This window comes from Etheostoma spectabile, chromosome 4, assembly GCF_008692095.1.
Source record: "Etheostoma spectabile isolate EspeVRDwgs_2016 chromosome 4, UIUC_Espe_1.0, whole genome shotgun sequence".
In the NCBI taxonomy this organism is placed as follows: Eukaryota; Metazoa; Chordata; class Actinopteri; order Perciformes; family Percidae; genus Etheostoma; species Etheostoma spectabile.
Window position 1 is genome coordinate 35,985,255 of NC_045736.1, and position 14,485 is coordinate 35,999,739.

Sequence of the window (14,485 nt, forward strand, 5' to 3'; positions counted from 1 at the left end):
TCTGATGTTATATATATTATGTGGTGTGGTGGGCGTGTGTGTGTGTGTGGGTCTGGGGAGAGAAATCATGGCTTTCAAATGAGCAAAGTGGCAGTTGGTCAAGGCCACACCCCCACACCACCTCTCCTCAATAACTACAGACTCAGAAATGGAATATACTTAGGTAAACTCAATGTGGGGCGGGCTCTAGTGGCTGGAATTCTGCACCAAGGTTGAATTTTGGGGAAAAGAGACTTCCGATACAGTATTAGGGACCACTAAGGTCTATATAAAAGAGATTCAGATACAGTATGGGACCCTAAGGTCTATATAAAAGAGACTTCGTACACGTATTAGGGACCACTAAGGTCTATATAAAAGAGACTTCAGATACAGTATTAGGGACACAAGGCTATATAAAGAGACTTCAGATACGTATTAGGACCACTAGGCTATATAAAAGAGACTTCAGATAAAGTTTTAGGGGACCACTAAGGTCTATATAAAAGAGACTTCAGATACAGTATTAGGGGACCACTAAGGTCTATATAAAAGCATCCAAAGAGCACCATGTCATGGGACCTTTAATAATCCATACGTTATTAGATAGTAGATATTATATAGGTGGACACTTTATTTAGGTCTTTGAAACCTCCCTGTTTTCTTATGCATTTTTTTTACACTTTTCTAGTCATAACAACCACTGAAATTGCTTTACACAGGCCCCATTAACACACACACACACACACACACACACTCATACACGGTTGTCTGAGGCTGCCATACAGATTAACATTCATGTACATTCACACACTGATGGTTCAGCATCAGGAGCAATTTGACCGTGCTACATCTTGAGCTACAACCCCTCCATTCCTGCTGAGGAGCCATGGTGTGATGGTGTGTTGGAGCAGCAGGACTTTGTCAGGCATAACTTTTCCTGTTGTTCCAGTATCTGATCTGATCAGGCATACAGCTCAGTTCAGAACAAAGATTCACAACGACAGAGGTAGGGCGCAGAGCGTTGCGCCTTTAAAGGTCAGCAGCACAGGGTGGCATATCCGAGCATGCCAAAGGTAACGCTGCACCTAGTTGGACGCCACCGCTCTCCGCATAGAAAAAAAATGGGGCCAGCCCGGATCATGTGTAGGCGGCTTAACACACACATGTTACTTTAAATGTAATGTGTGATTTGGATCTAGATTACAATCTCCAGTTGTGTCCTCTGAAATGAAAAAGTATTAGCAGATTACAGAGCGTTGAGGTTAAAGGGGCCCTTCAGGGGAATTCCGGTCCTTAAGCCGCCGACGCATGATCAGAGGCAAAACTGACGGAGGGCGCAGAGCAAGTATACGTCATCATTCCTCGGGGCTGCCTCCTTTCATGGGTTTACGCCTTAAAAAGGTCAGCAGCAAGTGGGTGAAAGTTGAAATAATTTGAACTTTGCTCGTGGGCTATATCATGCCGTATGCCACGCCTCCGAGATGTCTCCACGGGCTCTCCCCATAGGAAACACTGGCAGAGCCAGTACAGAGCAGTTTTACCACAAGACCACGTGTAGGCCGCTTTAGACTTTAAATACCGTCATCTTGAAGTCTCTAACAGACAGGGTCCGGTTCTGGATCAGGATTCACTCCAAGTCATCAAATCATTCAGGCTACATTAATATAAACTCATTTATATACTTTATTATTATTATTATTATTATTATTATAGTCTGCAACAGTACATGTAATTTTTTAACTGTTTTTATTCGAGAGATTTGGTGTGTGTGTTGTGTGTGTGGTGTGGTGTGTGTGTGTGTGTGTGTGTGTGTGTGTTGTGTGTGTGTGTGTGTTGTGTGTGTGTGTGTGTGTGTGTGTGTGTGTGTGTGTTGTGTGTGTGGTGTGTGTGTGTGTGTGTGTGTGTGTGTGTTTGTGTGTGTGTGTGGTGTGTGTGTGTGGTGTGTGTGTGTGTGTGTGTGTGTGTGTGTGTTCAGTGTTCATGGAGATTATCGGGGAGAAGTCTCGTCACTCGCTGCAGACAACTTGCATCTGATCACATCACCAGTGCAGGTCATCTGGGGACCGAGGACCGTATAAAATTATCAGTTATTTCAAAATGGTATTGATCAAGGAAAAGGCAACATAAATGTTTCTAAAATGAGAGTAATTGGTATGTTAACATTCTGGGGCCAGTTGTTCAAAACATTTATCTGGATCAAAATGACTGGATTTGGAAATCCCATTTCTTCCTATCCAGGATCAGGTAATCCGTCTTACTTTTACGCCGGTTTTCAAAGCAACATTGGACTGGATCACCCTGATCCAGATACACAGTTTTCAAGATACCAAATCATTACCACTGCCTAAATAGGACAACTATCACAATGTGGGCACCACTACGTACAGAAACGGTAAGAGCCAAGATGGGGTCACTCTAAGTGTTTATTTTGAGACAAAACGAAAAAATAACTCCCACTTCCATTCATAATTTCTTTTATAACTCCTCATTTGAGCCACTACAAATAAAAAACTAACATACATTAACAAATACATTGTGGAAAGTTTTGAAAACATCTTTAAAAAAAAAAGGTTAAGAGTGAAGTAGTAGTAGTAGAATGTTCAGGGTTCTTCTTCATCTAAGGAGGAAAGACCAGAATTTGTATTAGATTGTTTCCTTGAAATTAATGAATGAGATGAGTGATGAATGAGAAATATATTATTATTTTGTATTTATTTTTGTTATTTAAATCTGTTTGGGGGATTTTTCATGAGGACAAGATAATTTGTATTTTTATTTTATTTTTTGCTTACTAAACTTAACAAGGTCAAGTCAGTGCAAAATATAAAAAGTATATACACTAAATGATGCAAATGTATTATTTGACCATTAAATTTTACTAAGTTTTGGTGCTGGAATCCACCTTGAAATCACCTAATCCTCCCCCCTGTTGGGATCAGATAATCCTGTTTTTTTGGATCAAAGTTATCCAAATCCTACTGACAAGTTTTGAACACACAAAGTGAAGGTTTGATCCAGATTAAAACTAGGATGGGTTCCGTGATCTAATCTGATTTCAGATTCCTTCTTTACCTTTTGAACAACCCATTTTCAAGATTTGATCCAATCCATAACCAAATCCGATTAGTTTACCTTTGAACAACTGGCCCCTGATGTTTAGCAGGTATAATGTTTACCATGTTCAGCATCTTAGTATAGCGTGTTAGCATCCTAACTCTTCCTCTTTCTTTATCTGATTATGGCTCTGAATGGATAATTAGGAGTTATTGCAGTTCACCCTGAGGGGGTCATGAATGTCTGAATGTCTTTCATGGTAATCCATCCAATATTTCACTCCAAACCATAGATGTGAACCTGCTTGTGGCGCTAAATGAAAAGTCAGGAGACCAGTCATCAGGATTTTTTATTTGAGGGAACAAAAATCTCAACATTTGGTTGTTGAAAACTGTGGTGGAAGTTTCTTTACAGCAGGAGGGATTATTCAAAGAGACACACGTAGGAAAACAATGGCAGAGCCAGTACAGAGCAGTTTCACCACAATGTCTTTAGACTTTTAATACTGTCATCTTGAAGTCTCCAACAGACAGGGTCCGGTTCTGGATGTGTTCAGGAATTTACTCCAAGTCAAAAGTTATAAAGTCATTCATTCTACATTGATATAAACTCATTTTCTACACGATTACCTGTAGTTTGATAAACTCAGGTGTTAGTGTATATGTAAGGTGTATTTCCCACATATATATATATACATACAGTATATGTATTGTTTGTGTGTGGTGTGTGTGTGTGTGTGTGTGTTGTGTGTGTGTGTGGTGTGTGTTGTTTTGTGTGTGGTGTGGTGTGTGTGTGTGTGTGTGGTGTGTGTGTGTTGTGTTTGTGTGGTGTGTGTGTGTGTGTGTGTGTGTGTGTGTGTTGTGTGTGGTGTGTGTGTGTGTGTGTGTGGTGTGTGTGTGTGTGTGTGTGTGTGTGTGTGTGTGTGTGTGTGTGTGTGTGTGTGTGTGTGTGGTGTGGTCTAGTTATGCTACATTTGTGGGGACCAAATTGTGAAAACAGTATACTTATGGACCTGAGTGCTTTGTGGGGACCAAAATGCTGGCCCCTAACGTTAAAGGCTTTTTGGGACTAAGACTTGGTTTTAGGAGTAGGGTTAGAGTTAGGTTATGGTTAGGGTTAGGGTGGAGGTTAGGCATTTAGGTTAGATGGTTAAGGTTGGGTAAGGGGCTAGGGTGCATTATGCAATGACTGGTCCCCACAGATAGCAGACACGACTGTGTGTGTGTCTGCTGTCTGTCTGTCTGTCTGTCTGCTGTCTGTCTGTCTGTCTGTCTGTGTGTGTGTGTGTGTGTGTGTGTGTACAGTACATAGATATGTAGCTGTTACACTGAAGCTAAAACAGCTAACAGTAAAAGCACTTCCGTTGTTTTGTTAAGTCTGAACCGTACAGTTAATTTTTATTCGAGACAGTTTGTCATTTCTGTCACTTTTACTTTTTTTTTAATGCTATAACATTACATAAACACCCTATTCAATAAGAGTAGTGAACTGATCATTTATTTTACTTTTGAAGACCGTTTTTTTTTTTTTTTTTTTTGGTTCAAAGAAACCCAATTTTCATATACATAAACCTTTTGAAAATGAGTCCAATTTGACCCGAGGACAACAGGAGGGTTAAGAAATCATGTTTAAATGTAAGTTTCCCATTATAAAACGTTCAGTCTGGACCAAAGTTGTGGATCAACCAACCAAATAATATATTTTATATCTATGCGTCTGTCCTGCAAGCGTAGCTTATAAAAAAAATGAATATAATCCACAGCCATGTCTGCCCATAACCAAAGGCCAAAATCCTTAAACACGTCAAGCTGCCAATAAAGCTGTCTCCTGTCTCAGGTGGTGGACGTGTCGGGGGCGGCGGTGCTGCAGGCGGCGCTGCCAAACTGCCAGGTGGAGCTGTTGGACAACTGTGGTCACTCTGTGGCTTTGGAGAGGCCCAGGAAAGCCGCCAAGCTCATTGTTGACTTCCTGTCTGCACAGGAAGTCACTGACGAGAGCACTAAGAAACTTTCCTGAAGAAGAATGACCTCGTCTGTAAACGATGAGGGACATGAAGTTTATTGTGGTGATGATTGAAGAAATATTCAATAACAAAAAAAAAGCGTCACAGTCAAATATTCCTGAAGTCTTTGTTTTAGATGTTAATGTTGAAGGAAAACATTCCACTTTGGGATTTTGCACATTTCTCTTTAAAACTGTATTTTAGTCTCTTGTTTCATGTGAGTGGCAGGTGTTTGAGTCTCCTGCTGTGAACTGACTGCATATGCACCCTCATAAAAACACAGAATAGAAAAATGCACTGTACGTGAATAAAGTTTGATAAATGAGGTGAGGTTTAATAATGTCAGCACATGTACAAAGAGTATTTTAGGACTACAGGAATAAATCTGAAGATGAAAATAGTTGTATTGATTAATTGGAAACTTCTCTGCTCTGTTTTGTTTTTAATGGAGTAATACACCAACTTTGTTTTGTTTGATGTAATGGAGTAATACACCAACTCTGTTTTGTTTTGATGTAATGGAGTAATACACCAACTGCTGGGTGGGGACACATTGGTAAACCATTTCCTCTGAATTTTTCTTTTAATGATAGAAATGGGTTTGGAAGTGGCTTAGAAAATAAAACGTGTCAAATTAGATAGATAGATAGATAGATCTCAAAGGAAATTTTAGACTACCGGCCACGCTTTAGATTGACTTCTGTTTATTGTCTTTGGGGAAATTATTTTGGAAAACAGATTATTTGTGTGACTCGAATGTTGATGTCAACAATACAAATGTTTCAAATACATGACCGAAACAAACTGGATCTACCCGGTAGTTTAATTTGGTCGTTAATTTCTCTTGTATAGTTTCAGTTTTTATTTCTATTCTTTTTTTTTTTTAAATACATTTCTCAATTTTTTTGGACTTATAACTGTCCTTGTTTACTTGGATTTCCCTTTATTTTATCTTAACTCCGTTTGTCATTCCTGTATGTTCGATATTGTGACAGAGTGATCCATCCTACTATTTTTGCACATCTTTGATCTCGCTGTCAGCGATGACTGCGCATGCGTTGTTATAGAGGCATGCCGCATGACGCCTGTTTACAACCAACAACACGCTGTTATGTCTTGATGTAGTTGGTGAGTTAAATACTGGAAAGCAATATTTTTGGAATATATATCTCTCTATCTTTAACAATAACAAACGGAAGTGCATTTACTGTTAGCTGTTTCAACTTCAGTGTAGCAGCTGCTAGCTAATTTAGCGTAGCTTCATTTAGCTGCTCTTTGACCTATATTAGGCTAGCTAGCTAGTCGCAGGTAGTGCAGCCGTGTATTTGACATTTCCACGAGGAAAGGTTAATCTGTCAGACTGGGCCAGCTTGTTAATAAAATGCGCACTGATATTATTGATGTTCAACCGCTGACCGTGACAGCTAGTTAGCAGATTTAGCCTCTTGGTTAGCTAGCCATGGTTCTTGCTAAGTGTCTTATTTGTTTGAGTGTCTAACAGACTGTATTTAACCCTTGTGTTGTCTTCCCGTCAAAATTGAAAGTCAACCCATTTGTTGACGCTTTTATCGATGTTTTTAACTTTTTCTCACGTTTTCGTCCCTGTTTAACACTTTTTTTTAACGTGTAACACCAACTCACTAACTTTCAGTTTTACAGAACTATTGTTGGAATTTATGGTCAATGAACCTCATTTTTGGTAAATTATACCCAATGTTTGAGTTAGAAAACAGAATTATTAGGAATTATTTAGACTAAAATTAAAGGAATGGATGTTGATGGATAATCACAGACTGGAATATGTCAACGTTTACTCAATAATATTTCAAAACCACTTCAATTTTTTCTCTCCAAATGCTATGAAATTGAATAAGACACCCCAAAATGAATGAAAGAGATTTGTACTTGCCAAAGAGCGTTGTGTGGAATCAATCATGTCATTTTGAGTAATTACAAAAAAACATTGAAATAGGAAAAGGGGTTAATTTGACCCGAGGACAACATGAGGGTTAAAGAGGTCGAAACTATGTTCGGCTATAATGTGCACGAACCAAAAATCAATGCTTTTGAAAGAACATATTTTAACCCTTTGTTTTAAATGTAACTCAGACCAGAGGTGCTTTTATTCATCTGTTTAGATCCAGTAATAATAATAGCTTTATTTATATACTTTCTACAAAGTTACAAAGGGATTTCCAGTTAAAGAAATAAAGGTAAGTTAAATGCGATCCAGAACTAAAAATATAATATACATATCTAGTTACAATAAATACCATCCCTTAAGAAAAAGCCATAATATAAAAGAAGAGAACTAAAGTTTTTTTTTTTTTCTAATTTGAATAATAAGATTACATAAAAAATGTTCCAGCCCAATTTCCCATAGTTCAATGTGTGATGTGGTAATTAAGTGTAACTGATTGTAGAAACAAATTTTTGTGGCATTGATAAAGAAGCTGTATTTAATGTGGCCTCGCTTACATATCATAGCTACACCCCGTCCGTTTAATAAGGTCGTATTGAGCATCAGTGACAGCAAGCAACAGTCCCAAACACAAAGACATCCTGTTTACAGTGATGGGCAACACATCCTCAGCTGGAACCACAGAAGGTTTGACATACAGTATGGCTTGAAATACCAATTATCATGAATTCATCATATTGAATCATTTCTAACAGTCAACTTATTGATTTAATTGTTTCGGCACAAAACATTACTCCTGAGTTTAGTGTAGTTTTACTTTTCGCCTTGATACAGATACCCAGAGTCAGGGTACCGGCTGATACCAGGTATTAGCCCTACCCCAGTGATCTTTCTATCACACATTGAAGGTCAGCTGTTATTCTATTTTTTCCATATTGCCAACTAAGTATTGCCATACTACCACTCCATGTTGTCCTCGGGTCAAATTTGACCCGTTATAAAAATGTCGATATCAGAAATACAGGTTTCTTTTTAACCAAATTACCCCAAAATAACATACATTGCAAGTACATTTAATGATCATTCTACTCTTGTGTAGTGTTGTCTTCAACTTTATAGCGTTTGAAAAAAGAATGTACACTATTCTGACTAAACGTCCATCAACGTCCATTACTCTAATAGTAGTCAAAATAATTCATAATTTCTGCTTTTGTGACTCAAACATTAGGTAGAATTTGCTATAAACAAGGTTTATTGACGATGAATTCCAAAAAATAAGTGTAACACCGGTGGTAATAAATTGGTGTAAATGGCACGTATACAGTACTGGTGGTAGTGGACAAAAGCATCAACAGTCAACACATTTTTTTTTACAAAAAAACAATGAAAAAGGGACAAAAAAGTAGTCAAAATTATCGAGAGAGAAAAAAAGCGCCACACAAGTGTTAATTTTCTATTCCGACCCGAGAGGACAAGTGCATCGTTGGCGTACAGACAACAAGGGTTAAAAACCCATCAGTGTGTGACTCCCAAAACTTTCAGAGTCCCCTCTGCTGTCTGCGGCTCGCAGACCCAAGCCCATTGGTTCCTGCTGAAGATGTAAATAGGATAACAAATGTACAGTGTTTTTTTTTTTTTTTTTTTTTTAATGCTCAGTAATATCTTGAATTAGTTGGTCACTGTAGTTTTAAGCAAACTTCACTCACACAGGAGGAAATCGTGCATTTGTTCAGGACTATTTTACTCCACATTGGCGAGTAGCTCCATCAGCAGGACACGGTGCATGTGGGATTGAGTTCAAATAAAGAATGCATCAAGCATCACATCTGAACCATGTAGCACACACAGTCCTGCTGTAGGATCCACATCCAGACCTGACAAACCGACCTGCGTGGTTTAATGGTGCTTTTGGTGTCTGTCTAACCTGCAGGGAGGGTTTCCAGTCTGAAGTCAGCTAATCGGCCGGCTGCTCGTCACCTGTTGGGAGTCTGAGCCACGGATTTAAAATAGAATGAGCCGCGCCGACAAGAAGGACGAACCTGCAGTTTACCAACGGGTCGTGTTGAAGAACGCCTCGCCGTACCACTACTTGAAGGTCTGCCTGTAAGTCACTCTCAAAAGGTTTTTATATATATATATATATATATATATATTTATCCATAACATTTATACCTAGTACAAACCAATCCATAGGGGCCTCCCTATTTCATCCACACCTGTCAATCAATACCGTACCTGTGCACTGATCCCACGTTGTGTCTGTGTGTGTTCAGTGTGCTGGAGGACGAGTCTACCAGACTGAGTGCAGTTGAACTGAAGCAGTTCATCATCACAGGCCTGAACAGCCTGTATGGAGAGGTGAGCTCATCAGCACGGCCGGGGTCGACGGTTCCATTCCCCCGGTGGGATCTGCTCTGACGCTGTGAGGACCCTTGATGGAAGCCTCCAGAAAAATATCAAAGCTAATTCTGAAATTAACTTCAGTGTAATCAACTATCTTGATAATCGATAGTCGATTGGTGAAGCAGTTCTTCCAAGTTACAAACGCCAGAAATCCCTTTGTTCCAGATGTTCGTCATCTCGTGATTGCAATCTGGCTTTTTATCCCCCAAAGGAAATTCTGCTTTAAAAAAATAAAAAAAATGAATTTGCAGATTACTCAGTGGTGAAAATAATGAAACACTGCAGCTGCACTGCAGCTGGTTTTTCAATGGTATGTTTTTGTCCTCCATTTTTTGGTGCTTCAGGTGGGAGCAGCGTTGACCTTTGACCTGTTGAAGTACGATGAAGACACCCTCACTGCTCTCCTGCGTGTTTACAGCAAGTGAGTTCAACAACAGCTGTGTGTGTGTGTGTGTGTGTGTGTGTGTGTGTGTGTGTGTGTGTGTGTGTGTGTGTGTGTGTGTGTGTGTGTGTGTGTGTGTGTGTGTGTCCGTGTGTCCGTGTGTCCGTGTGTCCGCCCCCCCACGAGGGCGCCACCATCTTAGTTCTGTTTTGTTTATCAACACTGCTTCACATTTTACTGTTGATGCTCCAGCAGTTCAGGTGGCGACATCCTGTTGTGGAAAATAATTAAGTAGCCTAACAGTGTGTGTGTGTGTGTGTGTGTTTTCAGGGGTTTGGTGAAGCTGTGGAGCTCCCTGACTCTGCTGGGCTCCTACCAGAACCAGGCCTGTGCCTTCAGAGTGCTGCAGGTCAGCAGACCACACTTCAGTCTCCAAAAATGATCTTTCTAGGGCTTCAACTATAGATTATCTTATTAATCGAGTATTCAAATGATTATTCCATCAATTAATTGAGTAAGCGGTTAAGAAATACTTTTGCCAGAGTATTAGTAAATATGCAAAAGAGCGGCTTCCTTATTTTAAAAGCTACCTTTTTTGTTGCTTAAGTAGCATAAAATAATATCTGTCAAAAAATGAAACTTTAGTGATTTTAATTGCTGTATTACATTCTTTAAAAAAAACTCAAACACAGGTATACATTTAAATAATAATACATAAACGTTGCCTTTTAAGTTGTGCTTAACAACAAAACTTAACTTTCAGAACTACAAGTTGAGCCGTAACGTAAGCCTTTACCTTCTTCTTGAACAGCTGTTGTAGACCCCAGCTGCTCATTTGAACATGATCAGTGCCGATGCCAACGTGCTTTTACCTCGTCCGCCCAGTCAGCAGCCCAGTACAACAACTCCCAAGGAGCAATGCAAATAACGTGAAATTTGTATATCTACAATTCTACGATCTTACTGTCACGGTCATATAGGCGGGTGCTCTTTACAGTGGTTTGTGTTATCTGGTGTTTGGGTGCTGCATCCTCTGCCTCACTACGTCGTACGGCTAATATAAGTGGCCGGGTGGAACTCGCACTTGTGAACTTTGGTTCCACATTACTTGCATCAATCTCCGTATAAAAAACTAAATCCGGGAATAGAAAACATTATTACATCTCCGATTACCGATTTGAGGCCTCCCTACTTTTGACTCTTGTAAGGTGAGTTTTGGATATTTTTCAAAAACCATCAGCCAGTTCATTCAGAAGAGACAAGTGAATGAGTAAAGATGAAAATAAACTAAGTAGACGTAGCATCAGTGACGTCGCACTTTATTTTTGGACTGCTGTTTTGAAGCCTTGCGTTTGGCAATTTTGCAGTTGCCATCTCTGGCTTTTTTTAAACCGCGCGTGGTGAGTTTTGAGGAGAGGGTGGAGCTGGGGAGGATGACTCAGCTAAGGGTCTACGGCTTCAATAGCGCTGCGCTAAACGCTAAAGAGGGAAAGTTGCAGAGTTCCAAGCCTTCTGAAGTGAGTCATCTAGCGGAGTTTTGCTGGCTGGCAAACCCAGGACCCCCGGGTACTGGCACCTTTCCTCTGATCTTAAAGGTGCCCTGTCACACACAATTGTGTTGACTTGCCTTTTCTGGAGGTGTGTGTGTGTGTGTGTGTGTGTGTGTGTGTGTGTGTGTGTGTGTGTGTGTGTGTGTGTGTGTGTGTGTGTGTGTGTGTGTGTGTGTGTGTGTGTGTGTGTGTGTGTGTGTGTGTGTGTGTGTGTGTGTGTGTGTGTGTGTGTGTGTGTGTGTGTGTGTGAACTGCTACCTCCTCTGTCAGCTCTAGCCCGTGAAAAGAAATAAGAGAGGAGAAATCAGGCCAATCACAACAGCTGGTCAGTCTGACGTCATGCTGCCTGAGCTCATCACTATTCATGAGCTCGTCCTGTTGCGATGGGTAACGGATGCTGATAGCCAGGCTCTCATTGGCTAGCTGTTAGCCAATCATAGTCAAGCAGTTTAGCTTGTTGAATATTAATGAGAACTGGCACAAATGGAGCGGAGTCTTCCTGCAGGCTTTCTATACCACACTAGAATGGCTTGGAACAAGGTAACCAAGTTAGAGTCCATGTTAGAATTCAGACATTACCACAAAGTAATGAAATGTGTGTGGCAGGGCACCTTTAAACATCGCCATGCACGTTCATAGCTCTCACGCCATGTACAGAGGCCCTCGCCGCGGTGTCCTGCGAGAGTAGACACAAAGCTTGAGACAATAAAGACGTTTCTCTTGTGTCACCTTCAGGTTTCACCGTTCCTGCTCGCGCTGACAGGAAACAGCCGGGAGCTGCAGCTGGACTGAAGGGCGATGAGAATCTTCCGGATGACTTTGACGTGGAGCAGTCTCTTTAATAAACGGCGGCTGTGCCTCTCCCCTCCCTCCTGCCGGCTGCTCCACGTCGGCCAGCGGGCCTCCCTCACCAAAGCCTTCTCCTCCCGCGACGTGGAGCTGTTCGCCGAGCTGACGGGCGACACCAACCCGCTCCACCTGGACCCGGCCTACGCCAGCACCACCTCCTTTGAGACGCCCATCGTCCACGGCGTCCTCATCAACGGCCTGATCTCCGCCGTGCTCGGCACCAGGATGCCCGGCCGCGGCTGCATCTTCCTGTACCAGGAGATCCGCTTCCCGGCGCCGCTCTACATCGGCGAGGAGGTGACGGCCGAAGCCGAGGTCCGCAAGATCAAGATGTCGTTCGCCTTCATCGCCGTGACGTGCTCCGTCCAGGACAAGGTGGTGATGGAGGGGGAGGTGATGGTGATGATGCCCGAGGAACAGCAGCAGAAGGAGTGAGAGAAGGAGGGGAGGACGATTTGACAGTTGCAGTGATTTCAAAATGGTCGCTGCAGCACCAGTGTGTAGCTCGGCATCTCCCGATGATTTGATGGACTTCGCTCCACGTCGGCTTCATACTGTGATTTTTGTTGTTTTTTGATCATGTCGTTAAAGGCTGGCGACGAGAAGGGTGTCGGGACAGAGCAGCTACCGGAGAGGTAGAGAGATTTATTGTGTAGATGTTTTAATTTGTCAGATCTGCTCTGTATTTTGTTTAATGTGAAATATTGTTGAATAAAAACTTGAGAAAATCATTTTTAATTACCATTTTATCTTTGACTTGATCAAATCCATTCTTGTCTTGTCACAGTCTGAGTACAGCAGCTCCGTTTTGCCGTCTTCATCTCTAAGATGGCAGTGGGTAACGGGACAGAAGTAGAGGAAAAGACAGCAAATTAAATAGATAGAACTGCACCTAGAACGAGTTTATTCATAGAACTTAAGTTAAATAGTTGATTTACCGCTGTAGGAAAATATGTATTAACTAATAGAAAGTTATATATTATCTTAGTATTGTCTATTCTAATTGACATTTGATGTGCTGGAATGATTTTACTTTAGTCAAATGAATTTCTTAATGTATCCTGATTATATTTAGTGTCTCAGAGAGAAAGACGCACCCTATCTAAAAAAACTAATTAAAGCCCTGTATGCTTTGTGGAACAGAAGTGTAATGAGCCTATGTAAATCCACTCAGACAAACCTGAGATGAGTGTCTTCTTAGTGACTTAGCTTAGTCCAGCCCACACCTTTTGTTAAGCCTGTTTCCTGTAAGTCGGTATATGCTTCCAGCCAGAAACTCATTCTGGTCAGAGAGAGAATCCGACAGCTTGTGGTGAACTTCTGTTTCCACTGTGCATTGACTAAAACTCACCTGAACCAGCCACAGAATTAGACCTACGAGAACCTTTTCTTCCACACAGCCCGGCTCTAGGCAAACAGCGTGCAGGTCTTCAGGTGATCTGGTCAACAGGTGATTTCACTGATGACTTTGTCTCGTCCAATTTCTTCTACTGACAGGGCTATCAGTCAGTATATTGACTCTTTAGGATGACACGTTCAACAACAAAATCCATAATAGTGATGTGACAGAACAGTTCCTGCTCTAGACCAGCAGGTGGCAGTGACGCGCAGTGACGTGGTTTCCCAGCCTCTAATTATGACGACAAAGCAGCCTGTTGACGTCCGATCGGAACAGCGCTTCTTCCTGGTTACGATAGCCAAGGTAGCAGCTACCGTAGACAGCCAGCTACTAGTCTGCTTCTCCCTGGCTGTTGGTGTTCCTCCTCTGATCGGCGGGGGCTCCGCCCAAGTGTCGTCCCGGCGGCTTCAGTCAGTGACAGACGGACACTCACGCCACACTTTCACCGTCGATCCTCCCGGGATGTCTTTCCTGGAGAAGCCGGCCCCCGGCAGACTGCTGCTGGATGACACCGTGCCCCTGACGGCGGTGATCGAAGCCAGCCAGAACCTGCAGTCACACACGGTGAGTGTTGACTGGCAACAGACGACTCGTATCCGTTAACAACCTGCGTGCTTACGGTTTCCACCTGTACGTGGTTCACTGCGGGAGGACCGATGTCTCGCTGCTGGTGCGTTTTCAAAGACAGCCAAGTTTTAAAGGGGGCGTTTGAGTCAATCGCTGCGTCACCAATTCCATTATCGGACACAGATGTAGAAGCTATAATGTATTCTCCTTTCCTGTGAATTGTTGTACTAACCACCAACCACGTCTGATACTAAAGTCAATATAGTTGTAAAAATATTACTATCACTAGCGTGAAACAGTTGACAGAGTTGCACCGTAACTCCAATATCGGACGGGCAGGCAGCTGACCCTAGCTACAGATCTGTAGTGCTGTCAC

General features: G+C 41.8%; 3 protein-coding genes across 7 annotated transcripts in view; all 3 read left to right on the forward strand.

Moving 5' to 3' along the window:
* The window catches only part of LOC116687950 (monoacylglycerol lipase abhd6-B), a 17,734-nt gene extending 12,284 nt beyond the window's left edge, over window positions 1-5,450 (forward strand). Inside the window, 5 exon segments of the mRNA XM_032513693.1 lie at window positions 1,464-1,536; window positions 1,958-1,999; window positions 2,002-2,054; window positions 3,143-3,145; window positions 4,873-5,450. Coding sequence (XP_032369584.1) covers window positions 1,464-1,536; window positions 1,958-1,999; window positions 2,002-2,054; window positions 3,143-3,145; window positions 4,873-5,052 — 351 coding nt within the window. The 3' untranslated portion in view covers window positions 5,053-5,450.
* A 609-nt stretch (window positions 5,451-6,059) lies between these two features.
* On the forward strand, window positions 6,060-12,874 carry rpp14 (ribonuclease P/MRP 14 subunit). 4 transcript variants are annotated; one of them, XM_032512909.1, is made up of 6 exons: window positions 6,060-6,166; window positions 8,903-9,062; window positions 9,233-9,317; window positions 9,707-9,783; window positions 10,075-10,153; window positions 12,030-12,348. In XM_032512909.1, exons 2-6 carry the CDS (start codon window positions 8,971-8,973, stop codon window positions 12,084-12,086), a joined length of 390 nt encoding a protein of 129 aa, XP_032368800.1. In that variant the 5' UTR covers window positions 6,060-6,166; window positions 8,903-8,970; the 3' UTR covers window positions 12,087-12,348. The 4 variants fall into 4 exon arrangements, with proteins under 4 accessions (XP_032368800.1, XP_032368799.1, XP_032368801.1 ...); XM_032512908.1 differs by having other exon boundaries at window positions 6,066-6,166; window positions 8,890-9,062; XM_032512910.1 differs by lacking the exon at window positions 6,060-6,166 and adding an exon at window positions 6,364-6,384.
* Window positions 12,875-13,702: 828 nt separating this feature from the next.
* pxk (PX domain containing serine/threonine kinase) overlaps window positions 13,703-14,485 on the forward strand; it is a 33,768-nt gene continuing 32,985 nt past the window's right edge. For both annotated transcript variants that reach the window (XM_032512900.1, XM_032512899.1), the window contains exon 1: window positions 13,703-14,106. In XM_032512900.1, the coding sequence (XP_032368791.1) occupies window positions 13,780-14,106 (327 nt within the window). In that variant the 5' untranslated portion in view covers window positions 13,703-13,779. The remainder of the gene's footprint in view (window positions 14,107-14,485) is intronic.

Bases quoted from the DNA above. Each gene is read 5' to 3' on its own strand.
- rpp14 (XM_032512906.1), top strand. From the start codon at position 12,093: ATGAGAATCTTCCGGATGACTTTGACGTGGAGCAGTCTCTTTAATAAA.